We start from the raw sequence: 26,087 nt of genomic DNA on the forward strand, positions 1-26,087 counted from the left end.
AATCGACAACATATCAAGTATAGATGATTTTTCCTAATCATTAGTAGAGGCCGCTATCGAGGCGGGCGGGATTAGGTGTTCGATCAAAAGAGCTTCCTAATACGTACCCTCACCCCTTACTCCAGATGTCTGTGAACATCCGTGTTCATTGGCATCCACGAGAGTCATTCTAGACATAGAATGCTAAGGGTAACGAGTTCTTAGTGTTCATGTCATTACTTTGTGTCTTGACATGACGCGAAGTATTCGAACGGTTTCCAATTTTCCACACTAAATTGGTGGCGACTCCACAAATGCAAACGCTTGTTTCCCAAGCGATCATGTGGGCCCCCGTGTCCACAAATTGCTATGAGGGAAACTTGGTTGTGGCTTTCAGGGCTTGCTTATAACAACTTCTGGATTCCTCACGATCTTCTTTTATTTTGACTACACCCCATGGAGTTGGGAACTTGAGACACTAATGGTATGTCAAGGGGATCGCCTTCATTTGATGCAGCCATGGTCTCCCCAAGATGACGTTATAAGTGGTTGGGTCCTCGATAACTAGGTACCTCACTAACTTGTTGGCCCCTTCAATATAAGTTGAAATGGTTATCTCGCCTACTGAATGTGCTGTCTCACCGCTAAATCCACCAGTGGCACAGATTTCTTTATCAAGTTTTCTTTGTCGAAGCCCATTACTTTGAGAGTTTCAAACATGATGAGGTTCATAGAGCTCTCAGTGTCTACCAATACCTTTCGCACGGTGCAATTCCCAATAGACAATGTTATGGTGAGGGCGTCATGGTGTTATTCTGCTTCGTTTTCTGCGTCAGTTTCATCGCACGTAACCATAGACAAGTCACTCTGGCTCACCCTGTATGACATTTCTGGGTGGTCTCCTTTGCCTTCTGTAGCTCGCCTCTTGGCTACAGAGTAGGTTAACCCTGACAACTCGGATCCACTTGTTATCACGTTAATGATTTTGGTGCAAATAGGTGGGGCAGAGGGGAGCACCTGATTTGCTGTCTCCCTCATATCCTGCTTGCCCCCACATGGTAACAGGTGATCCAGATTCCCCTTCCGTACCTGAAATTTTACTTCCTTCCGCAACCTGAAATAATCTTCTATTCGATGTCCGATATCCTGGTGCCACTCACACCTCTTATTGCGGTCCCGGTCGTCATTAGGCCTGTCTTGCGTAGGTGGTTTAGGCCACCTTACCTGGTCGCCTAGTTCCTTCAATGCTCTTAACAGGCCCTCCATTCCTGTATTAAACCCATACTCAGCTAACCTGGGAGGATATTGTGAATCTTCCACCTGTTGGGATTTCTCTGCCACTTTGGTGATGTTGGGCCTGCTGTATGGTCTAGCTCTCTTGTCGTTTTTCTCCGTTGGAATCTTCCTACTTGTTTTGTCGAAAGTTACCGTTCCTTTTCTAGACTGTATATCTTCTTCCAGCCTCAACGTCGCTGTTGCCCGCTGCTGAACTTCCTCAAATCTCTCACAGGGATGCATTGTTAATTCTTTGTATAGATCTGAGTCTTTATCTAAGCCTTGCCTTAAGGCATTAATGGCTGTGGACTTGTCGCAACCCCGTATTAACCTGGTAACGTAGTCCTTGATTAACTCCCCAATTTCTTGGACGATCCTGTAAAGATCACTTGGCTGCTTCAGAGTCCTTCGGCTACTGGAAAACTTCTGGGTGAATGCGTTGACCAGATCAGCAAATGAGGAGATAGATCTGTTGGGTAGACTAACAAACCATTGTAGCGCTGCTCCCGATAAGGTTGACCCGAATCCTTTACACATACACGCGTCTTTAGAGACCCCTGCTGCTGTTGTCACCATCATCTTTTGCTTATACTGGCTAATGTGATCACATGGATCTGTGGTCCCATCAAAAAGAGTCATTGTCGGGACACTGAACCCTTTTCGCAAGGCCACAGCAGCTAGAGCATCGGTAAAGGGTGAATCAACGTAGCTGTCTGGCGTTGCCATCTTCATGGGTGGAGGCATTCCTGGAACTCTCCGAAGGAGGCTGCGTAGTTCCTGGTACTGCTGCTCTATATAGGCCTCTCTTCCCGTGAGTTGCTGGTGCTCATGTGGTTGCAGATCCGTAGCTCCTGCGAGATTCTACTATCCGGCTGCTGTTAGTGCGAGCACCTGCGGTGTTGCTGGACCCAAGCTACTTACCCACGTGTATTCTGACCTGTTCAGGTCTGGCCCCACGGCTGGCGAGGCTGCAGATATCAACCTGCCATGTTGGCGTCCTCCGATACCTGCGCCAGAGAGATTTTCAGAACGCATAAGATTACTTGAGGGAAGATTACCTGACATGGGTGTTGGTTCCTGGCGTGTTGGCTCGTCATCGAGTGTTAGTGCCCCGAATCCCACCGGAATCATGCCTCTCCTCTGCTGTGGTGTGGTTTCCATATGTAGCCGAGTTATCACATCTTGTGGTAGCAGGCGTGCCTGCCTCCTCTCTCTGTCTCCCGCTGGCGCTTCCCTAAATCTGACATCCCGCGTCCAGGCCGCTGGACTGGGAGCTTGTTGTCGTAGCTCGTCAATCTGGGCCCGGAGGAGATTGTTATCTGCTTCCATCTGAGATCTCATGCTCCTATTTTCACTTTGCATCGTTCTGATGGTCCTTGCCAGAGTATCAAGTCCGCTTATCATGATGCTGGTAGGACTTGGTGGAGTTGGACCGGACTGCCCTCTTTTCTCTGGTTGTCCCATCCCTTGTTTACCTTGGCTGACACCCGGGCCTCTGGTCCACGTCATTTCCGGTTGCTGTTGATTCACCGCTATCTGGGAGCTATGGCTCTACTTGACAACTGGTATTGGTACTATTCCTGGTGTAGGTACAACATTAGGTGGCTGCGTTGGGGTTGTGCGTACCGCTGCCGTGGAAGGAGGTGGTACTCGCGTTGAAGGAGCGCCGTCCGTCTTGCTCGGATGTGCTTCTGGTTATCCTGACATGCTTCTTGTTCTTCGTATACTGATTAACGGAGACGACCACTATCCCTCACGGTGGGCGCCAAACTGTTTTGGTAAATTTTTACCAATTTAGGGTTAAATTGGTCTTAGCGTCTAATCAATATTACGATTGGTTGATGATTGTATTTTGTATGTATGTTTGAATTGTATGTAAACGTAAATAAAGGACACAAGCAATTTTGGTTACGCGGAAAACTCGATATGGGAAACAACCGCGGGGGGAGACGGAATCCCACCAATATTTGTACTATAATTCGGTTGAGAATACAATTTGGACGATAATGCTATATTGTGGAAGCTAGGGTTCTTCTGTGTATTTCTGGATGATCTCTAGGTCTTGCATTTATGCCTCTTATATAGTGATGCTCTTCCTTCTAGCGTTCTTTGCTTCCTCGTCAAGTATTCCTAATTTGGCACAAGATTGGACTTTCCGTATTCAGAATATGGTAATAAGTTGGATTCCCATGTTTTGCCCGTGAATACACATGTATCCAAGTCCGGGTCCACCTCTTCAATGTACGCTGCTACTGCTCTGCCTCCTGGTTACTCTACCTCCTGATCTGCTTTCCTGGCTCAGCCCATATCCAGAATTTGGGCCTAACAGGAATATTAATATTTTGGTTAGTTTATATTTCCATGAGACACTAAACGTGTCATATTCGCTTTACCACATAATTTCGTTGCCCAAATGGAAATAAATTATTTTGAGCACATATGTATTAAATTCATTAAATAGCTAATCATTATTTTAGCATCCAATAAATTTTGCATTTAAGTGCATAATTGCACATATATTGAGACATAGCCAACTTTGTATATGATTGAACTTATATGTTCAAAAAGTGCTTAAAAGTATGAGTAAAAGAATTCTGATGTAAAATTAAGGTCAACGGGATTCTTACTATACCCGTTTTACTATAAGCCTTAATTCTACACACACAATAATATGCTCTGACACTTTTGAGTATACATTTTATTATACGCAAGTACCTATACTAAAATTGTGTATGATTGATATTAGAAGATCTAAACAATGAAGGTGCACAACAGTACTCGAGGTTGAAAAGACCTTGTAAATTCAATTGTACAAATTGATATTATCTTCAGTGGTTTGAAAGCTACATAACACAAATATGAGTACTTTGTGCTACTAAAATTCACAGTTTGATTATTATTATGTGAACAAGTTGATCTTCTTAATTGGGCTTTTTATTCGGCAAATTGATAGTCAATTGCATTATACACTACATACTTCCCAGATATCTTACAAAATCTTACGATAATGCCTACTAATGAATCTCATTAGTATATGATATGAGAAATCAAATTCTAAGGTGGTTATATAAATGATTGCAATTTATCTTGAATATAGTTTGTACCACCTTAGGGGGAGAAAGTAAGTGAAAAGTTGGTAAAAAAAAAGAAGTTTTATCATATTAAATTACACATACAGTGTAATATATGTAAAATACCGATTCTTAAAATTCTAGTATATGATCATAAAAGTATATCCATATAAAACGGATACACATTTGCGCGCAATATTCAATTTCCAATGGAGTTAGGACTTTATAAGTCCATTTGACAGTCGACATATATATGGTTATTAACGAGCTCATAAACCTGAAATCCATCCAAATCATGGATATTGGAAACAATACTGTACAGGTTGCATTATCTAGTCATCATCATCATGTGCATATAGAGACTAAGTATCATATTTGAATTAGTTTCGTATTACATCATTATATTCTTTCATGTCATGTAGTTTAGAAATTAGTCACTTATCATATGAGAATGCACATTGTTATAATATGTTTTGCAAGGAAAAGTTCAGGTGATTTCAAACTACAAAAGTGACAAGATCATTTGGAGTGAAGTTGCAAAATCGTTATGAATGACTATCATCATATTATGAAATTTGAAGCGATCAACAATTCTAGAATAACTATTCTTGTTAAATTGAAGGCATCTATTAAGTTGATCAAGTACGATGACAGCTATTTCAAAGATCGAGAACTTTGTCACATCATGAGTTGCATTGACGTTTTACTAGTGGTGTAACCATCAGGGAGAGTGTGCACGCACTGTAGTCTTTTTCCTTATCTATGGTTTTGTCCCACTGGGTTTTCCATAGAAAGGTTTTAACGAGGCAGCTTATTTGTTTGCGTGTTAGAAGAATATTGTACTCTTTTTCCTTACTATTGTTTTTCCCACATGGTTTTTCTATTAAGGTTTTAAAGAGGCATTTTCTTCAGTAATGTATATCCAAGGGGGAGTGTTATGAAACATTAATTAATATGGATGTCCATTGGGCTTCTATCCAGTATAGTCTATATATATGTAACTAGGTTGTAATTCACCCTCCATCTATGTACTATATATACCCCTATATGAGATGAATAATATCCAGCCTTCTTCCCTCTCTCAATCTATTTGCTTGTTTTCTCTCTATCATTTCTTCTCTAATTATTATTCTATAACAATAATCTAATTGATATAATAATTAAATATTAATAATAATACTTTCAATTATACAAAATCAAATTAATAAGAGTACTGATTAATCAAACAATGCTAGAAAATAATAATTTTTTCACATATTACTCGGCGGTATATTTCTCTTAATTAATAAGAGTACCGACTAATCAAACAATTCCCGAAAATAAAATTCCCCAACCTCATATACCCAATGTGGTTATTATGAGATAATCAAAATAAGTATGTATCTTATAAATGAAAATAAGAAAAATTTAATTTTTATATTTGTTTCACTAAAAGAAACGTAAGCGATAAATCTAATTTAATTATTAATATTAGATTTAGTATATTTTTTTAAAAAAAAAAATCGATCTAAAAAATAGTATCAAAAACTCGTTTCGACTCGTACATTGATCATAACTCGACTCGTAACTCGTATAATCTTACTTATTCTTTCACCCGACCTATATAACGTCATTTATTTAAGGCAATAATTATATGTTTAGGTAAAACACTAACATATGTACTCCTCCATTCTAAATATAAACAATGGGTTAATTAAGTCGGATAAGTCATGGGCTAGCATCGAAACAATGAAACATCACGTAAACAATGGGTCGAATTTGCCAGCACTTACCCACTCTAAAACCTAGTTGATCCACCTTATAAATAACCAATAAAACACACTCATTTCAATTATAAAAAAAAATTCCCATAATACCGATCCTAAAAAGGGCTTAACGAAGTATATTTTTGGTGTGTGTTTTCTTTTTTTCTTTTTTTCAAAAATTCTTTATAAAGCAAATTGAAACACATGAAAAAAAAAATTGTGCCCAAACCTTCTGTTTTAATGATTAGTAATATTTGTTTTTTGAATACTTTTTTATTTTCAGATGTTAATGAGTGAAAAGATTGAGATTTGATACTTGCATGTTTATAATTTGATTTATATTATAAGATTTTTGCTTAAAGTTATTTTTTTTTACTGTCAATGTGAAGTGTTTTTATGAATATGTGAAGATTTCATTTTTTTTTTCATAAAGTGTAATTAATGAAAGAAAAGGAGAGAGAGTAGTTAAAGATTGTGATGAACGTGGAAGGTCCTACTTAAATAAATTTTTTTTGGCAAATAGGAAGCGAAGAAAAACCCATCTTTTATACTAGCTAGATTTTGGCTATATTGTCACTTGTTTGTTTCAGCTAGTTTGTTTCATCTGCTGCCATCTTTTTGTATTTCTGATGTTGGGTTGATAAGGAAATCAATCAGCCAAGATAGAACCTGTCCACAATATGTGGCCTTCATTGTCCACAGGAAACCATTTATCATCTTAAAACTTCTTCCATTTCTTCATGTTGTCCATTTTACGAGTGAATTAAAAGTTAAGGCGTTCATATTTTCTCGCTACATGGTGATTCTATGGCATTCCCTACTATCAGCATTACCTGCTGCTCGCGATTTCTGGATCTTAAGAGTTGGAATAAGGCCATTAAGAGGCATATCCAAGAGGGGAATGTTAACCAAGGTTTATCAGAGTTTGTTAGTATGCAAGGAAAAGGATTCTATCCGGATAACTTCACGTTTCCTATACTTGTGAATGCTGCAAGTCGTCGCTCTCTGATATGTCTAGGATGTACTCTTCATGGTCAGGCAATAAAAAGTGGGTACTCTAGTGACCTTTATGTGCAAACATCACTTTTGAACATGTACTCGAGTTTTCAGGATGTCAGTTCTGCTCACAAAGTGTTCAAGAATATGCAGGTGAAGGATGTCACTGCCTGGAACTCGATGTTGGATACATATACTTGTAACGGCCACATAGAGGAAGCAGCAAAGCTGTATGAGTCAGTGCCGTTGAAAGACGTCATCTCTTTTAATATCATGATATCAGGGTATGCCAAATTAGGGGAGTTTGAATTGGCTCAAACCTTGTTTGATGCAGCTCCGGCTAAAGATTCAGCTTCGTGGAACTCGATGATATTGGCTTGCATCCTAGCTGGGCGTATTGAAGAGGGAAGGAGATTATTTGACAAAGTGCCACAGAAGAATATTGTGACATGGAATACTATGGTGAGTGGCCTTTTAAAATCCGAACTGTATGTCGAGGCAATTCAACTGTTTGATCAAATGAGGACTGAAAACATCAAACCTGACCATGTAACCATTTCCGGTGTTTTGGCAGCCTGCGCACATCTGGGGTCTATTGAAACTGGAAGGGAGTTACACATTTACGTCTTGGAGAACAATCTTATGTGTCCTGAAGTAGCGACATCGTTGATCGATATGTATGCCAAATGTGGAAGGGTAAATCACTCTATGGAGGTGTTTTATAAGTCTCAGCCAAAAGATATCTTTTGCTGGAACGCAGTCATATCGGGCCTGGCCCTCAATGGTCATGGTTTTGCAGCTCTGAAACTATTTGATGCAATGAAAGGGGCCAAATCCCTGAGACCCGATGACATAACCTTCATTGCCTTGCTGAGCGCCTGCAGCCATTCGGGCTTGGTGCAGGAGGGGTGTTCCATTTTTTCGTCAATGAAAGAGTTTGGAATTTCTCCAAAATTGGAGCATTATGGGTGTATGGTTGATCTATTGGGCCGAGCCAACTTGGTTAGTCAAGCGTACCAGCTTGTGGAATCAATGCCATTCAAGCCCGCGGAAAGAATAATAGGCGCCCTTCTCAGTGCCTGTGTAATTCATCAAGATATGGAAGCGGGCCGAGGAGTGGTAAAGCTACTAATGGATAGAGACGAAGCAATGAGTGATGGGGATTATATGATGGTGTCAAACTTGTATGCAAGCGTTGAGGAATGGGAAGAAGCGGCAAGGTGGAGACAGAAGATGAAGGACGAGGGAGTTGTCAAAAGCGCAGGGTGTAGTGTTATTGAGCTTAATGGAACACAACATAGGTTTCTGGCTGGGGACTTGGTCTCAGATATGCCTGCAACATTGCATCGTGATTCGTGATCGTTGTGGATGTTGCCATGACTGTATTTTGAGGCGGTATCAGTAAGCATTTATGTTTAACGACATAAATTTGGCCAAGACAACTGAAAACGAGATCACGACTGAAAGGCGGAGCCTGATATCAAATGGTCCCCTGATGGAAGAAAAGCTTTAAACTGCTTAAGATCAATTAGATGATCTCGTTTTTGACAGCATGTATCTATTGAAAGCATAAGCAATTCAGTATTGTACATGTGTATGACTGTACCATCTTCATTTGCTTAAAGAGAATGTTGACTATAATGATTTTGAACCATAGACGAATGATGACAAGATCATATAATGTTAAAAGGAATTCCAAACTCTGTTAAAATTGATTCCAAACTCTTGACATATGTTTATCATACACTTTACATTTATCTCAATCACTGAAATTCAACCTATTCAAAAAATTTGTTGAAGTTGAACAAACTTGAATCCATTTTTAAAATAATGCTCAAAAATAAAGTATTTGTCATTTTGGGTCGATTTTGAAAATATTTGTCAAAATGGTGTCCACGTAGGCTTGGGTTTTCAAAACCTGAAACACGGAACAGACACGCCACTACTAATGACGTGTTTATAGTAAGTAGAAAAAAAAAACTTTTATAAAATGGACTAAAGGAAACACGCCTTTGGGAATGGCGGGTGTTTGGGAGGAAACACGCCACTTCTAATGGCTTGTCTATGTATATATTTTTATTTTTTATTTTTTTAAAGTTCATGAGAATATGTCAGTTGGGAAAAAACTGTAAAGACACGTCAATGCTAATAGCGTGTTTCCTTCATAATGCACGTCATTGGTAATGGCGTGTTTGTTTGTTTAGTATTTTAGGTTTTTAAAACACGAGCCTACGTGGACACCATTTTGACAAATATTTTCAAAACCAACCCAAAACGATAAATATTTAATTTTTTACCATTATTTTAAAAAATCGTTCAACAAACTTTAGATTTTTTTTTTCTTTTCTTAACTAATGCTCATTAGAAAGGAATGGTTAGAGAAGTCAAATTCTATAAAGATTTGTTAAATACGAGTTCACCTGGAATTATATTTAGGGTTTTTTTGTCAAACACAACCTTTAAAAAACCTTTTTTTTCCAAACACCACCTTTAAAAAAAAAAGTTTGTGACACATAACCTTTAATATTTTTTTTTTGTTAAACACGACATTTTGGCTAGAATTTTAGCACTTGCAATGGGGTGACTTTCAGTCGATATTTGAGATAGTAAACGAGGTCGGTTTGAGGTGTTTTTAGCCTCGTTGGAAAGGTGGGAGTACAAGCTTTCCAGACGTTATCAATACGGCGGTGATATGTGGCCTTATATGGGGTCTATTGGTGTGTAAAGTAAGGCTGGTTAAGGAGTGAATTGGTGTTTTTCTGATTTGTTTTTACCTCCAATTCACTCCTTGACCAGCTTTACTTTACACACCAATAGACCCCACATAAGGCCACCTATCACCACCGTATTGGTAACGCCTGAAAAGCTTGTAGTCTCACCTTTCCAAAGAGTATAAGAACAACTCAAATTGACCTCGTTTGCAACCTCAAATATCGACTTAAAGTCACCATATTGCAAGTGTTCAAATTCTAGCCAAAATGTCGTGTTTAACAAAAAAAATTTTATTAAAGGTTGTGTTTCACAAACTTTTTTTTAAAGGTGATGTTTGGAAAAAAACGTTTTTTAAAGGTTGTGTTTGACAAAAAAAAACCCCTTATATTTATCATAGCATGATGGAAGACTAGAGTCGCCATGGCATGTAGCGACTTGTTATAAAGTCACCATTTAACATGACGATTTTTGTATTATAACTGTTTTCTATTAAAACGAAAAAACATCCTATTTTGTGGCATGCCAACTTTATATCTTTATATATTCCAAAATTTTAGATCTTAACATAAATTCTTATTTGATAAATACATTCAAAAATGAGTCAAATCCTTAAACTTTTAGCTTTTTTTTTTTTTTTTTTTTTTAATAAAGACTCAATTTTTAAATCAAGCTAACGTAGTGGTTAGTTGCAAAATACTCTGCATATAAGGGATGTATTTCCTCCGTTTCAGTTATATGTTTACTTTTACTTTTGTAACAATGATCAAGGAAAGAGAAATAGACTATTTGTGATTGTTGTCATTATGTTGACAAATACTCCATCCCATCCAAACTAAAGGTGATGATTGACCTTCATAACTCTGTGCAATTGTAAAATTAACACAACTTTCAATTAAAGTGATTAAGCATTTAAGCCCCATAACTTACATAATAAATGAAATTAAAGCTCTTTATCAAAATCTCATAATAAATTAAATTTATCATATCAAAAAGTAAAAATGGCTATGTTATTTGAAAAATACAAAATAAAAGTTTACAAAAAATTAATACAAAAAATAGAATAAATTAGAAAAAAAAAATTAAAAATACTTTACAAAAATCAAACAATTTATTATTTTTATACAAAGTACAGATTTTTCAACTTTCTTTTTACAACTTTTGTAAAAAAATTTCAATTGCAAAATATTTTGTTAGATAGTTGTGTTAAAATTAGAAGTCGGAATAAAAGAATTTCATAACAAAAAATATAATAAATATAATAAAAGGGTAAAAAAATATTCAAATATTTCTATTTTCAACATTTCAAAAAAATTCACATGAAATTGTTAATTGTTTTTTTTCCAAAAATATCATACCGAATTACATGCGTATGTAAAAAAATGGTTTTAGTATGTAATACTCCGTATGTATGATTTTAGCACGTTATACATATACGTATTGTTATAACTCTTGGTATATAATGATATTTTGGTGAGATTTTGTTGAGTTTGATTACACCTTATATAAAACCTATGGGCCAAAGTATTCCAATTGAAAGTTGTAGGGGTTAATTTCACAATTTTACAAAATTATGGGGTCAATCACCACGTTACCGGATAATAATGGATATAGAAGATTAAATTATCCATTAGAAACCTTCTTAATATTATACCCACAGGTCGGTAAATGAGTCATTCGGGTTCGGGTCGGTCATTTTCGGGTCAAAAATTTATCGGGTCACTTTCGGGTCTGGTCATTTTGGGTCAGGTCTGGGTCGTTTGGGTCATTTCGGGTCATGATTTTGCCCTAATTAAGTCATTTCGAGTCATTTTTGTTCAATCGGGTTATTTCGGGTCACACAAGCCGAGTCACTTTGGGTCGGGTCAATTTCGGGTCACTCGGGTCATACATTTCGAGTCATTTTTGGGTCTTGCGCCAGCCTTATCGGGTCTGGTCAATTTTGCCAGGTCTGTAACACCCCGTATTTTATAATAATATTTTATTATAAAAGTATTTTATAAAATTAATTATTTCGGAATCTAATAATGTATTTTGGAAATATTTATATTTATCGCCTTCGTTCTCTATTTTATTATTTCTAATTTTAATCTACTTTTGGAAGGGTTAAAATGTCCGTGCACGATTTTACTATTTTAATTTAATGATTATCTTTCTATTATAAGCTCTCCTTTCGTTTTAATAATATCCAATTGGTTTTGTAATCAGATAATCCATTGTATAAGCTAATGGACCCAAAGCCCATTAATTAATCCCTTATAAATAGAATTAACCTAGCAAGCAACTAGGTCAATCCTTCTTCTTTTCACGTAAAACCTAACCTAGCAGGCAAGCTGCTCTCTTTATTTCTCGCGTGAATTCTTGCCGCGCCTCCCTCCTCTATTTCTCTCTTTTGTTCTTCTTTTCTCCCTTTGACTCCATTGTTGAATATCTTTTCTTCCTCCAAACTTATTGATAAATTATATTTTCACAATCCCTGCTCTTACCTTTACAATAATTTATTCTCCAAATATTTTTATGAGAATTATTTGTATGGACCTTTAGACCTACCTTTATGGTCTATTATTTTTAATGGGTAAAGAAGAAGAAGAGTCTTTTATGGTGTTTTCATGGATTTGGCTTCGTGCATCTTTGATGTCGGTATTGAGGACGTTGACACGTGTTGGAAACAAGGATTTGATGGTCGTGTCTTTCATGAGGTTTTCTTTATTGCGGTCTTTAATTGCTAATAAGGTAACTAGGTGTTTTCTTTTAATTGTGTTTATGCCAATTGATGTAATTAATATGATTTAATGATTGTCTTGTATGTTTGGTACGTGTTAGATTGTTTATTATCATGTTAACTATGTTTTCTCATGTTTGTATATGTTTTAATGTATTAATTATATGTCGTATGTTGTTTATATGTTTATTATGGGTGTCATGAGCGTAATTAGGGTTTCCGAATCAAACCCTAGTGGCGGCATGATAGGCGGCCAAGGGTTCTTTCCAAAGTTATAGCTAAGGCTAGTATAACATTGATGATGATTCAAGTGTTATAGCTTAAGTTAATACAACTTTGGGTAACTACTCTAGTTATGGCTGGACCTACTATAACATTGAGGTGCGAGTCAAGGTTATAGCTGTAACTAATGTAACCCTGAGATTTATGGCTCAAGGTTATGGTTAATGCTAGTATAACTTTGGGTTTCGTGTCAAGGTTATAGTTGAGGTATGTATAACTTCAAGTTATATATACTAAAGTTATAGTCGAGGTTACTATAACATTGGTTGCTTATACTTGTTTCATATGTTGTATTGTGTTCAACGTGTTATGTCCTTGTGTTGCATATATCTTTGGTTACTCTTGTTCATATGATAAGTAGGATGGTCAGTTATACTATCCTATGAGTTGAGTCGTGATGTTGTTCACGCATATTAGTACAGTCGGTTATACTGTGCATTTGTTTGTTGGCTAGTTTGAATAGATTACGGTAGTTACGGTTATGTGCTATCGGAATGAACCAAAGCCACCCGTTGATGCGGGATTTATTTGGTCTGTGTTCGGGATTGGGCAGAGGCAGTGGTTATACGCTCTGTTCCCCGAGTGTCGTTCGGTTTCCGAGAGTCCGCCAGGTCTTAGACATATAGGCAGTGGTTATACGCTATACATAGTACCGTGGAGGCAGTGGTTATACGCTCCACACCGATGGAGGCAGTGGTTATACGCTCCGTCAGCTAGAGGCAGTGGTTATACGCTCTGGCAAGTTAGAGGCAGTGGTTATACGCTCTAACGGGCGTTCGCTCTATTCGCTATGCTTTGATTGCTAGCTTTGTGCCTTCTGTTGCTATGGGTTGTGTGTTACCATGTTTGCTATGCTTCGATGCTAGCTTTGTGCCTTAGGTTGTTGTGGGTCGTTTGTAGCTACTAGTCTTGTAAGTATTCATGGTCTAGTGGTTGCATATGGTCTAGGTTTTCATGATTGCATTAGTTTAAGATTGATAAGTCATGGTAAGCTTGGTTGGGTCTTTCATGAGTATAGATGATCTCACATGTTTACTGTTTATGCATTTCAATTGTTATTGATTGTTGGTTATATTCAATTGTTGTAAACATGACTGGGAGAGCATCTAGTTACTCCCGACTGAATTGTCGACCCCCCTTCTCAGGTTGTTCAGGTGTTGCTGTTTTGGATGATATCTTGCTGGGAAGTTCTGTGCGGCGAGACGAATAATAAATTAGGATTTTGGTTTTATGTTTTAAGAACCTTTCGAATAATGTATTAGTTTGTTTTGGAGTTAGTAGCGAACCGGAATTGGGCTTGGTGTTTCCGCCACCTTGACCCTTTATCAGTATCGTACTCTGATATTCTCTTTATATAAGTTTTTCCTTTGTTTTACAATCCGGGTTGTTACAGTTGGTATCAGAGCGAACACGCTCCCAACTCTCGCTTAGTTAATGACTAAAATAAATTGACTTAGTAAATGAGTGTGAGTAAATGGGGTAGAAACAATTAAGGGCTTGTTTGTTTATGCGTTAATGTTTCATATAATTATTAATTGTGTTACATGTGTTGTTTATGCACATGTTTATTTATACCTTAATGTTTCGTATCGTTAATAATTATGTTACATATGTTCTTTATGCACTTGCTTATTTATGTCTTAATGTTTCACATCGTTATTTAATTGTATTACATGTTTTATTCATGTATTTGTTTGTTTCTGTATTAATGTTTATCGCTATTAATTATATTGAATGTATAGTTATGTATTTTATTGTTTATGATTTGATGTTTTGTTTTGTCATTAGTTGTATAGAATGTGTTGTTCATGTGTGACCTTTTCAAGCATGTTTTGTTAATTTTAAAGACGGTCAATTTTGAAAATGTTTCTTACATGTTGCTTATTGTGCATGTGGTTACATGATTGTCAAAACTTTTAATCCTTGGTAACCCGAGCTTTACTCTTATCGTACTTTCATCCTTTTTGGATCATTTGGTGGTGTTGTCCTTGTTTGAGGTGATTTCGAGGTTGTTTCTGTTGTGGTTTATTGAGGCATCAAGTTAGGATTAATTGGCAGATTTGGATGTTAAAGTATGAAAGAAAAGAGCGTTTATTATTATGGTTTGGTAAGGAAGGAGTTTACTTTGGGATTAGAGGTTGTTGAGATGAATGTTACTTTGGGAATAGAAGTTGTTATGATGATGTTTCCTTTGGGATTATAGGCATTATGTTCTTTTATGTGCTTGAGGAAATCCTTATTGATGATAGAGGGTGATGATTTGTGGCATACGATGTATGATTGTGGTTTCATAGTTTTATAAGAAGTGAGAGACATAATGAGTATATTTCTCTTATGGTATTATTTGGGAATGTTGAGGCTTTTGCTTTTAATGGTTAGAACTATTGAGTTTTGCCATGTGCTAAGGGAAAAGTTGTGTGAGTTATTTATGGATCAAGAAAAAAAAAATGCTTGAAATGAATTGAATGTTATTGTGGACTTAGATTAAGCATGTTGGGAATTTTGGAGACTATGCTCGTCTTTAATTGGAATACTATATTTGAGGAGTAAGAATCATTAATGACTATTAGTGAGTTATGAAAGGTTTTATGATTTATCCGTTGAGGAGTTATTTACTGAACGTACATTTTAAAGGATTGTTTGAGAGAGACAAACTGTAATTTATGGGTTTGTGAGATGTTAATGTTAAAAGGCTTCCAACGTTGACTTAGTGAACGACCATGTTGACGATGATTATAATGTATCGTGGTGTTCATCTTTTGAGGGTATAGAGATTGCTATGGATTGATTCATTAACTATGATTAGATGGAGTTCTTGAGAGTGAAAGGATTTGAGAGTCGATGGTTGTGAGAGTTTCTGATCTTGAGAGTTGATAATCTGAGGAATGTAGTGATTGTAAAGAGACAGTTGTATAGGGATTTGTTGGTGCTGAGGTACTATGGAGATATGATGAAAGGATGTTACGAGACTTTGTTACCTTATGTGATGATTGTACGAGAATTGTAAGACTCTGGTTATCTGCTTTATTTATTTTATCTTAAGTTATTGTTTTCGAGTAGGTAAAATTGTTTTTGAATTGTCTATTCTTGTCATCCTTGCACGTGTTAACCATACCTCTTGTATTTGAGTTTTTAAACCAAAGGTTTCTTAACTTGGTCCTCTGTCTGTTTCATCTATCGTTGCTCTCTACTTGTTCTTTATTTCGACTCTAGTTCCTTCTTCTTTGAACTTTTGAAATTACCCTTTTCACATTGATTTCTCTCTAAGCTTTTGTTTCCTAAAGCTATATGTTCTTTTGCCTTGTGACATTACACGAAAATGTTTTGTGTGGTTTGCAAGTTATTTATTCTTTCATGGTAACTTGAAAATGTTTGAAATCGCTTTAGAGCTACTTGTGATCATCTCATAATGAAAGCTTGGATCCTTGGCGAGCGATGTTGTATGCTTCGAGTGTGATGTTTGGTTATTTGAGGTTGAGAACATAGTAGCATGGTGGTATGTGAATATGAATTGGGATAACATATAGAGTTTTGGAGAAGGAGTATTAAAGGTCTTATTCTAAGCTTTGAACGTTTGAGGATGTTTTTACATTGGGGATACATAGATGTTTGTTATTTCTATCTGAGGTTAAAGATGTTTCCTTAAGTATATGAGTGATTAATTGACGCACATAGATTCTTATAGTCTTATGGTGGATTTGTGATGTTGAGATGATATTTATGGATAGTGTTCTGTAACTACGAATTGAGGTTATAAGTTTGGTGATTATATGAGCATAGGTGATGAGAGTTGTATGGTGATATTTTTATGCTTTGATGGAATTGCGCTATCGGTGGATAAGTGTGTGTGGTACAATAGATAATAGCTTAACCTAAAGGTGTATGGTTCCTTTGGTGCTTAGGAAAGTCGTGATCATGAGTGTTTAAAGGAAATAATTAAGTCGTGCGAGTGCGACTGATGATGTTGCCATGAGTTTGAGGTTGAATAGGATTTTGACAGTTTAGTCAGAGTTTGAGGTTTGAGATTGATAACTTTAGAAACTAGACATATAACAAGAATCACCGAGATTTATGGAAGGCTTTTGAGCTTAAGAGTTGTGAATGATAGTGAGCACTACCGACTTTGAGGATGTTAAGGTAGCGATAGTTTTAATGGCATTCGTGAATGGAAGAGTTTTCTCATTCGAAAGATGTTCTTAGTTTAGAGATTATCTGTTTGGGGTTTTGGTTATTGCCAGATCTTGTGGTGAATGGTAAACTAGAATTGGAGTATTTGTTAAAGGTTATGTAGATTTTGAGTAATAGTAACGAATTCACAATTTTGAGAGGGCATATATGTTGTTTAATGATGGTTAAAGGTATTTGGATGAGTGTTTGAAATATGAGGATTAGATGTTGGCTTAATGATCTTTATGCACTTCGATGGTATGAGTTTGATGTGGCTTTTCAGATTGTAGAGTGTGTGAAGATTATGATAACTTTGAGGATTTGGGATACCTTTTTCTTTGGTTTGAGTTTGGATATGGATCAGAGTGCGCAGCGGTTAGGATTCCGAGTTGACTTTTGTTGATGATCACTTGTAATTCTTACCTTCTTTTGATCTTATCTTTGAATTTCAAGTTTCGAGGACGAAACTTCTTTTTAGGGGGTTGGATTGTAACACCCCGTATTTTATAATAATATTTTATTATAAAAGTATTTTATAAAATTAATTATTTCGGAATCTAATAATGTATTTTGGAAATATTTATATTTATCGCCTTCGTTCTCTATTTTATTATTTCTAATTTTAATCTACTTTTGGAAGGGTTAAAATGTCCGTGCACGATTTTACTATTTTAATTTAATGATTATCTTTCTATTATAAGCTCTCCTTTCGTTTTAATAATATCCAATTGGTTTTGTAATCAGATAATCCATTGTATAAACTAATGGACCCAAAGCCCATTAATTAATCCCTTATAAATAGAATTAACCTAGCAAGCAACTAGGTCAATCCTTCTTCTTTCCACGTAAAACCTAACCTAGCAGGCAAGCTGCTCTCTTTATTTCTCGCGTGAATTCTTGCCGCGCCTCCCTCCTCTATTTCTCTCTTTTGTTCTTCTTTTCTCCCTTTGACTCCATTGTTGAATATCTTTTCTTCCTCCAAACTTATTGATAAATTATATTTTCACAATCCCTGCTCTTACCTTTACAATAATTTATTCTCCAAATATTTTTATGAGAATTATTTGTATGGACCTTTAGACCTACCTTTATGGTCTATTATTTTTAATGGGTAAAGAAGAAGAAGAGTCTTTTATGGTGTTTTCATGGATTTGGCTTCGTGCATCTTTGATGTCGGTATTGAGGACGTTGACACGTGTTGGAAACAAAGATTTGATGGTCGTGTCTTTCATGAGGTTTTCTTTATTGCGGTCTTTAATTGCTAATAAGGTAACTAGGTGTTTTCTTTTAATTGTGTTTATGCCAATTGATGTAATTAATATGATTTAATGATTGTCTTGTATGTTTGGTACGTGTTAGATTGTTTATTATCATGTTAACTATGTTTTCTCATGTTTGTATATGTTTTAATGTATTAATTATATGTCGTATGTTGTTTATATGTTTATTATGGGTGTCATGAGCGTAATTAGGGTTTCCGAATCAAACCCTAGTGGCGGCATGATAGGCGGCCAAGGGTTCTTTCCAAAGTTATAGCTAAGGCTAGTATAACATTGATGATGATTCAAGTGTTATAGCTTAAGTTAATACAACTTTGGGTAACTACTCTAGTTATGGCTGGACCTACTATAACATTGAGGTGCGAGTCAAGGTTATAGCTGTAACTAATGTAACCCTGAGATTTATGGCTCAAGGTTATGGTTAATGCTAGTATAACTTTGGGTTTCGTGTCAAGGTTATAGTTGAGGTATGTATAACTTCAAGTTATATATACTAAAGTTATAGTCGAGGTTACTATAACATTGGTTGCTTATACTTGTTTCATATGTTGTATTGTGTTCAACGTGTTATGTCCTTGTGTTGCATATATCTTTGGTTACTCTTGTTCATATGATAAGTAGGATGGTCAGTTATACTATCCTATGAGTTGAGTCGTGATGTTGTTCACGCATATTAGTACGATCGGTTATCTTATGTGCATTTGTTTGTTGGCTAGTTTGAATAGATTACGGTAGTTACGGTTATGTGCTATCGGAATGAACCAAAGCCACCCGTTGATGCGGGATTTATTTGGTCTGTGTTCGGGATTGGGCGAGGCGGTGGTTATACGCCTGTTCCCGAGTGTCGTTCGGTTTCGAGAGTCCGCCAGGTCTTAGACATATAGGCGGTGGTTATACGCTATACATAGTACCGTGGAGGCAGTGGTTATACGCTCCACACCGATGGAGGCGGTGGTTATACGCTCCGTCGCCTAGAGGCGTGGTTATACGCTCCGGCAAGTTAGAGCGCGTGGTTATACGCTCTAACGGGCGTTCGCTCTATTCGCTATGCTTTGATTGCTAGCTTTGTGCCTTCTGTTGCTATGGGTTGTGTGTTACCATGTTTGCTATGCTTCGATGCTAGCTTTGTGCCTTAGGTTGTTGTGGGTCGTTTGTAGCTACTAGTCTTGTAAGTATTCATGGTCTAGTGGTTGCATATGGTCTAGGTTTTCATGATTGCATTAGTTTAAGATTGATAAGTCATGGTAAGCTTGGTTGGGTCTTTCATGAGTATAGATGATCTCACATGTTTACTGTTTATGCATTTCAATTGTTATTGATTGTTGGTTATATTCAATTGTTGTAAACATGACTGGGAGAGCATCTAGTTACTCCCGACTGAATTGTCGACCCCCCTTCTCAGGTTGTTCAGGTGTTGCTGTTTTGGATGATATCTTGCTTGGAAGTTCTGTGCGGCGAGACGAATAATAAATTAGGATTTTGGTTTTATGTTTTAAGAACCTTTCGAATAATGTATTAGTTTGTTTTGGAGTTAGTAGCGAACCGGAATTGGGCTTGGTGTTTCCGCCACCTTGACCCTTTATCAGTATCGTACTCTGATATTCTCTTTATATAAGTTTTTCCTTTGTTTTACAATCCGGGTTGTTACAAGGTCTACCCACATGTAATGTGTTCGAGTCTTGAAAATGTAACAATGTTAAAATTCACAAGGGAGAACTTTACCGCCCTATAACTCCTATCCGACTCAAATCCGAATTCAACCAAAAAAATAGACACCAAAAAAAAAAAAATATAAACCCAAACAAATGAATAAGGCGCCTAGTAACAAACTATTATTTGTAACCGAGTGAGTAGTAAAACTCGACAAAAATGCAAACTTTGATCGATTCCAACAACCGCAAAATATAGTGATTTAGAAATATCAAAAAAGGTTTTTATCTTGTTTAGTGCCTCTTTATCTTTCTATCTTTCTCTCAGTCTCAGCCCTTGATCTTCCTAATGGCTACCACAAGCAGTACCTTGTGCATATCCCAACTGCCTTCTTTCTCCAGACTTCATTATAATCCCTCCTCTTCTTCTATCTCCTTATGTATGTTTTCTCCCTCCATTTTATCTTCATTTTGTCTGTTTTTGCACTATTTAATCACTCTATTTTGCTCCTATTTCTTCATTTCAATGCTGGGTTTCTGTTATATGGGTCATTAGGCTGGTCTCGCCGCGAGACGGTCTCATACAAGAATTATGTTTTGGAATTAACTTGTAACTCAACAGAATGTTATGTAAATTCTGTGTTTAGTAGCTTTATATGCTTTTAATGTAATCTATGTAGACAAAATTTAACTCGAATAAACTGATAGTCTTGATTTCCCATGGCCAGCGGGGGCGAGCGCCCCTGGTAACCACCCCTATAGGCTATATCTACCACTGACTGCAATTGGATTTTTGTAATGTATGTGTTAAACCATGAAAATGATTTGTGGGAAGATTTAAACTTTCTGCCCAATTGACATATCTCGTTATGGGTGTGGCCCATGCCCGTTTTCATGATTTAACAATATGCGATTGGATTATTAGTTAAAGTTTAGGTGCTGCATTTGGTTCTGCCCTATATTAGGTAGACCGTAGAAATCTGTGAGAAGATTTAAACTTTTTGTGTTAATAGGATTATTATGGATGTGGTAGAGCTAATGATGGGTTGGCTTGTGAGTTCTTCCTTGTTTGACCTTTCTGTTTGCGAAAGGGGATCCCTTTGAAAAGGAATGGTAGCATTTGGTTTCTCAAAGATGTTTTGGCTTAGGAGACTATTATATGGATCATAGGCTTGACATTAGACTAATTGTGATAGAGACGATACTTTAGCAAATGTAGATGCAAGGCTTTATTGCTTCTGTAGAATTTGGACATATCCCCATCTTCTTCAAATCTTCATCCACAATAGGTGGGAGCCTCTGACGATAATACAAATCATTTAGCATTAATTCTACTTAATAGCTTGATGCCCGGATAAACATGTTCCTGGACCTAAATTTAGTAGCATGGATAGTACGAAAATAAGAAACAACTACCGAGACGTTCTTTGTGAGCTGGGTAGTTAAATGCATTTGGTAGGAGCATAATTCCCATATATTATTGGGGTCTAGACGTTCTTTGGATTATATATAGGAAGAAATGACTTTCTAGATTCACTCGGAGCCAAAGCAACGGATATTTTTAAGGGTATTCCATTTAAGTTCATACAACGGAATTTGGAAGGGTGAATGAAGGGGGAGAGTTTTCCATTCAAATCATTACTTTGTTGGAGATATTTTGTTTTGGTTTCGATGAGGGTACCCCTCCAAATATACCCAAACAAAGGAAATGGTCTACCTCCTAATCATCCTTTTCCTGCGAATTCCGCTTTTAAAACAAAGGGATAAAATGTGCAGTATAACTTTGTCAAACTTGCAGTATGGGTTAGGACGGTGATGCTCGCAGTTCTGAGAATAGTATCAATCAAATACTCCATTCATCCCATTATTGTCTCATTTTTCTCAAAATTTTATCCCAAAATTACTGCCCCCTTATTACTTTTTGCAAGAAAAAAAATATGAGCATCCAATATTGCCCCTATATAATGTTATGGGGTAATTTGTTGTTGTTGTCCCTAGATCATGAACTACTACCATCTCCACTACAATCCACCATGATATTGTCTCCCCTCTCAATTTTGGCGAAAGGGGGACGATAAAAATGGGATGGAGGGAGTATTGAGTTGTTTATAGATAACTCTTTCAAGGTTTTCATGTTAAGTATGATTTACCGTGTCTAAGAATCAGGCTACAAGCCTTTTTTGTTGGGTTCTCCACTTCTTAAAGCCCAGTTCTATGCTTTTTAATTATCTGATTATTGATTATTCTACCTCAGGTGACATGGCTTAATAATTTATCCCTCTATCAGATTTTATACTAGAGACCTCATGCAATCCTTGGATTGCCGAAGCATCTTCTCCCTCCATTTAAATACCTATTCTTTAGCTTTACCTATAAATGTTAATTAAAGGGTCGTCCATTAGACAAACATTAGACAAAGTTAGATTACGAGTAAGATAAATTAATAATTAATAATGGGACGATCCATCAACCGCATCTTCTCCCTCCATTTAAATAATTTCAGTAAACCTATTAAACTTCATTCTGAATGTGCAAAATGATTGTCTCTGTTTATTATGAATAGGTTACTTCTCAATCCATGTTGATCAGAATTGTGAATTTCAAATCAAGATTTTAATGTACCTCATCTGTTTGTTATTTGCATTCAAGCAACACCCGTAAATCTCATGGTCTGGGTACCATGTTCTTCTGCAAAACATGTCCGCCATCAGAATTTTGAATGTAAACATAAAAGTTTATAATGGGAAGATGACTCATTCTAGTTTGCTAATAAGTTTGAGTATACTTGTAAAGGTTCATAGTTGCACACACTTGTTTTCTTAGGGATTAGCGAGGATAAGTAAGCGACAGCTTAAGACTGCCATCGCATTTGTAATCTACCCAATAATGAACCGACCGTGCTGTTACCGAAGTTTCCATAGAGCTGATATTATAGGATTTCTTTTTCAATATTCTGGCATTGCCGTCAAATTTATTCTCTGTTGTGTCATGCTCTTTATAATTTATATGGGATAGGATGTGGTGCTGGTGAGGGGTTCTCAAAATTTCTTTGGAGCCTTGGAGGGAGCCTGGGCTTTCAATCTTATCACCTTATAATCTAATTTTAAGAAGTCCGCTCTAATGCTCTTTGGTAAAATTTCATAAGTTGGAATGTGAAATTAATTCAGAGCTAGAGAAAATCTGTTCGAAGGTATAGGGAGAAATTTCCACGCTCATTTTACAGAAGATATGCCCTGGATGAATGCGGAAATTATATTATGAGTTCCATGACAATTTAACAAATAATTGTGTAAATTTTGACATTTCCATCTATTTGTATGGGGGAAAACAATAAATTGTTGATGCTATTTTTTCGTCCTTTCATTTTTTTTTCAAATTTCTAAAAGATGCCATGTTTTCCATCCTTCTAGAACATTATGAAATTAGGGCGAAATCATCAATAACGTGTCTGTAGTGTTGAAGCTTAAATATCAGTGCTCTATTGTTGCAGCTGGAAAGTACATTGTAAAATTTATTGTTAGCCCCGTTTTAGGCACCAGCTGGTGCAGTCTTGAGGTTAAGACTCCAATTGCTTTAGATTGATTCTCTTTTTATGCTATCTCTAGACATGTTATTATATAATACTAATGCGTCAGTGCCTGTAATTTTCTTCTTCGTACACTTTTCAGGCAAAGTAAACTCAGAAGTTAATCGTATTGGTCGACATGGTCGTCCATGTTTAACATGGGCAAATGATAAACCAGGAAATGGCTCACGGTCAGTGCGTGTTTATGGTTTATTTGGAGGGAAAAAGGATAGCGATAAGAATGAAGATTCATCCAAGGTGAGCTTTATTTTGCCTTAACTGCACTGTATCAAGTTATTTTGCTCTATTCAAACTGTCCTGGTCATGTTACTACTGGTTTATAATGTACACATGAAAGGATCCTGACCCTTCCGAGATCCATGAGAGCAGCAAGTATCCCTTGCACAAATTATGTTTTGTGTTTAATGTGTAACATGCAAAGCGAACATGTACTTACGGAATGCTTGAGACTTCTTATTCTTGTGAATAGATTTCTGATTTGATATTGTTTCTATCTTCTTAGGACAGATTACAAGTCATTACTCTGACTCGTAGCTTTCTCTGAAAATATGCTCTGCTGCTTGCACATAATTAACAAACGGTAACTTGTTGACCTAATGTAGGCTGGCATATTTGGAAACATGCAAAATTTGTACGAGACAGTTAAGAAAGCTCAGATGGTTGTCCAAGTTGAAGCTGTAAAAGTGCAGAAAGAGCTGGCTGCGTATGTGCCGATTGCTTTTAAGTTAATTTGATGTGTATCTTCCTTTTTTCAGCTTACATTGATGTTCTTGAAATAATTCTAATGATTTCGGGTGTTACACTTGCAGGGCTGAATTTGACGGTTATTGTGAAGGTGAGCTCATAAAGGTATGTTACTCATGATGCTTACTAGCCTCAAATACGCAGCACACCCCTCAATCTAAACCTTTCAATGTTAATTGCATGTCGCTACTAGTATTTGTCATGGTTGAATATCCGAATATTGGACTAGAGTCGACTTTAGCGTCGAGTATTAACGGTTCATATGAGAGAATATAATAAAATCAAGTGTGTACTTGTCAGCTGTCATCTAGGTTGGCTCTAGATATGTTTGATGGTTAGTCCTCATAACTTGGTTCGAGACCCGTCAGTACAAAAAAAAAAAACTATCTTGTGATTCATTAACATTTGCATAAGCAGACAACTTGGTTGTGCTTCTTATGGTATCTCACTTTCCAAAGGTTAAAAAAATTCACTCTCTTTAATCAGGTTACTCTCTCTGGTAATCAACAACCTATCAGAACTGAGATTACTGAAGCTGCAATGGCATTAGGAGCCGAGGTGAGTTTTAGATCATATTCTATTCTGAGTCTTTCAGTTTATTTGTTCGTTGACCGTTTCACTTATTTGCAGAAAGTCTCGATATTAGTTACAGAAGCATACAAAGAAGCACACCAGAAGAGTGTCCAGGTTAGATTTCAACTTTCACTCTTCTAATAATACTGACAGCTTTTCATTAGCTAGACAGTTAAATAAAGACGCGTTATATTTTTACCAGGCAATGAAGGAGAGAATGGGCAATCTTGCCCAAAGTTTAGGGATGCCTCCAGGCCTTAGTGATGGTATGAAGTGATGCTACTATCACTGCGTATGTCAAATCTTGGAGACCATTTTCCATGATCTACAAGTAAAATAATTCAAAATTTTGCATGAGTATTGTAGCTTGTATACTACGTTAATCAGGTGGCAATGAGTCATTTTTAGTTCTACAGTTTTCGTGATTAGAAAGATGGACATGCAATTTAATGCTCCATGTAACCGTGCATGGATATAGAGAACTAGTATCAAATTGTAAGAGAATTAAGGGATTCTTTTGTATTTTGTTGAACAAACCATGTTTAATTATTTCAAAAGTTTCAATATTGGACACTTGAAACAAGAATTCAGAAGTGGCTACTGGCTTGGTTCTCTGAGTTCCTCACATTCCTTTGGGTTTGGAGAAGTAGAAGATACTTGTTCATGTAAGAATGCAGATATCCAAGATCATGCAGCTTAAATCGAAACACAATGCTGTGTGGTGGATTGGTGAGAATGCAGAAGTAAAACCAGTCTGCCAGAAACAATGGTGATTTCGCGCTGGTAACAGCCAAGTATCTGAAGTTCTGAACCAAATAACTTGTTTGCCATTTCCCTAGTGACAGGCTAAAATGGCCGTTGCTCTTATATCCACTGACACTGTTCATACTCCGTATTTAAATAAAAGGAAAAATAGGGTTACTGTTATCACGCAGGCAACAACAAAGATTAGTATTTCCTTTTGCTTATTCCATACCCTTGATGAATAATAATAACATTTGCATTTCCTTTTCTTTTTTATAAGTTGCTCATCGTCAATCGATCTAAACTTAGCTTAATTAGGCTCTGTTCTTTTGGACTGAAATTGTCTGAACTGAACTGAACTGAACTGAATGGAGCTGAACTGAACTGAACTGAACTTAATGGAGCTGAACTGAACTGAACTGAACTGAACTGAACTGAACTGAAATAATAATAAAAAGATTATTATTATTATTATTATTATTATTTTAATAATAATAATAATAATAATAATAAATATTATAATAAAAATAATACCAATAATAATAATAACAAATATTATTATAAT

General features: G+C 36.4%; 3 protein-coding genes across 3 annotated transcripts; 2 read left to right on the plus strand and 1 right to left on the minus strand.

Moving 5' to 3' along the window:
- Nucleotides 1-789: 789 nt before the first annotated feature.
- On the minus strand, nt 790-1,980 carry LOC141613445 (uncharacterized). Its single transcript, XM_074432178.1, has one exon. It carries the CDS (start codon nt 1,978-1,980, stop codon nt 790-792), a length of 1,191 nt encoding a protein of 396 aa, XP_074288279.1.
- A 4,897-nt stretch (nt 1,981-6,877) lies between these two features.
- On the plus strand, nt 6,878-8,425 carry LOC141613446 (pentatricopeptide repeat-containing protein At3g29230-like). The gene has a single exon (XM_074432179.1). It carries the CDS (start codon nt 6,878-6,880, stop codon nt 8,423-8,425), a length of 1,548 nt encoding a protein of 515 aa, XP_074288280.1.
- An 11,688-nt stretch (nt 8,426-20,113) lies between these two features.
- LOC141611664 (nucleoid-associated protein At4g30620, chloroplastic-like) lies at nt 20,114-25,358 on the plus strand. The gene is made up of 7 exons (XM_074430249.1): nt 20,114-20,315; nt 23,544-23,698; nt 24,064-24,164; nt 24,271-24,310; nt 24,692-24,763; nt 24,836-24,892; nt 24,981-25,358. Exons 1-7 carry the CDS (start codon nt 20,225-20,227, stop codon nt 25,053-25,055), a joined length of 591 nt encoding a protein of 196 aa, XP_074286350.1. The 5' UTR covers nt 20,114-20,224; the 3' UTR covers nt 25,056-25,358.
- The last annotated feature ends 729 nt before the right edge of the window (nt 25,359-26,087 follow it).

The sequence above is a fragment of the Silene latifolia genome, chromosome 11 (genome assembly GCF_048544455.1).
Source record: "Silene latifolia isolate original U9 population chromosome 11, ASM4854445v1, whole genome shotgun sequence".
NCBI lineage: Eukaryota > Viridiplantae > Streptophyta > Magnoliopsida > Caryophyllales > Caryophyllaceae > Silene > Silene latifolia.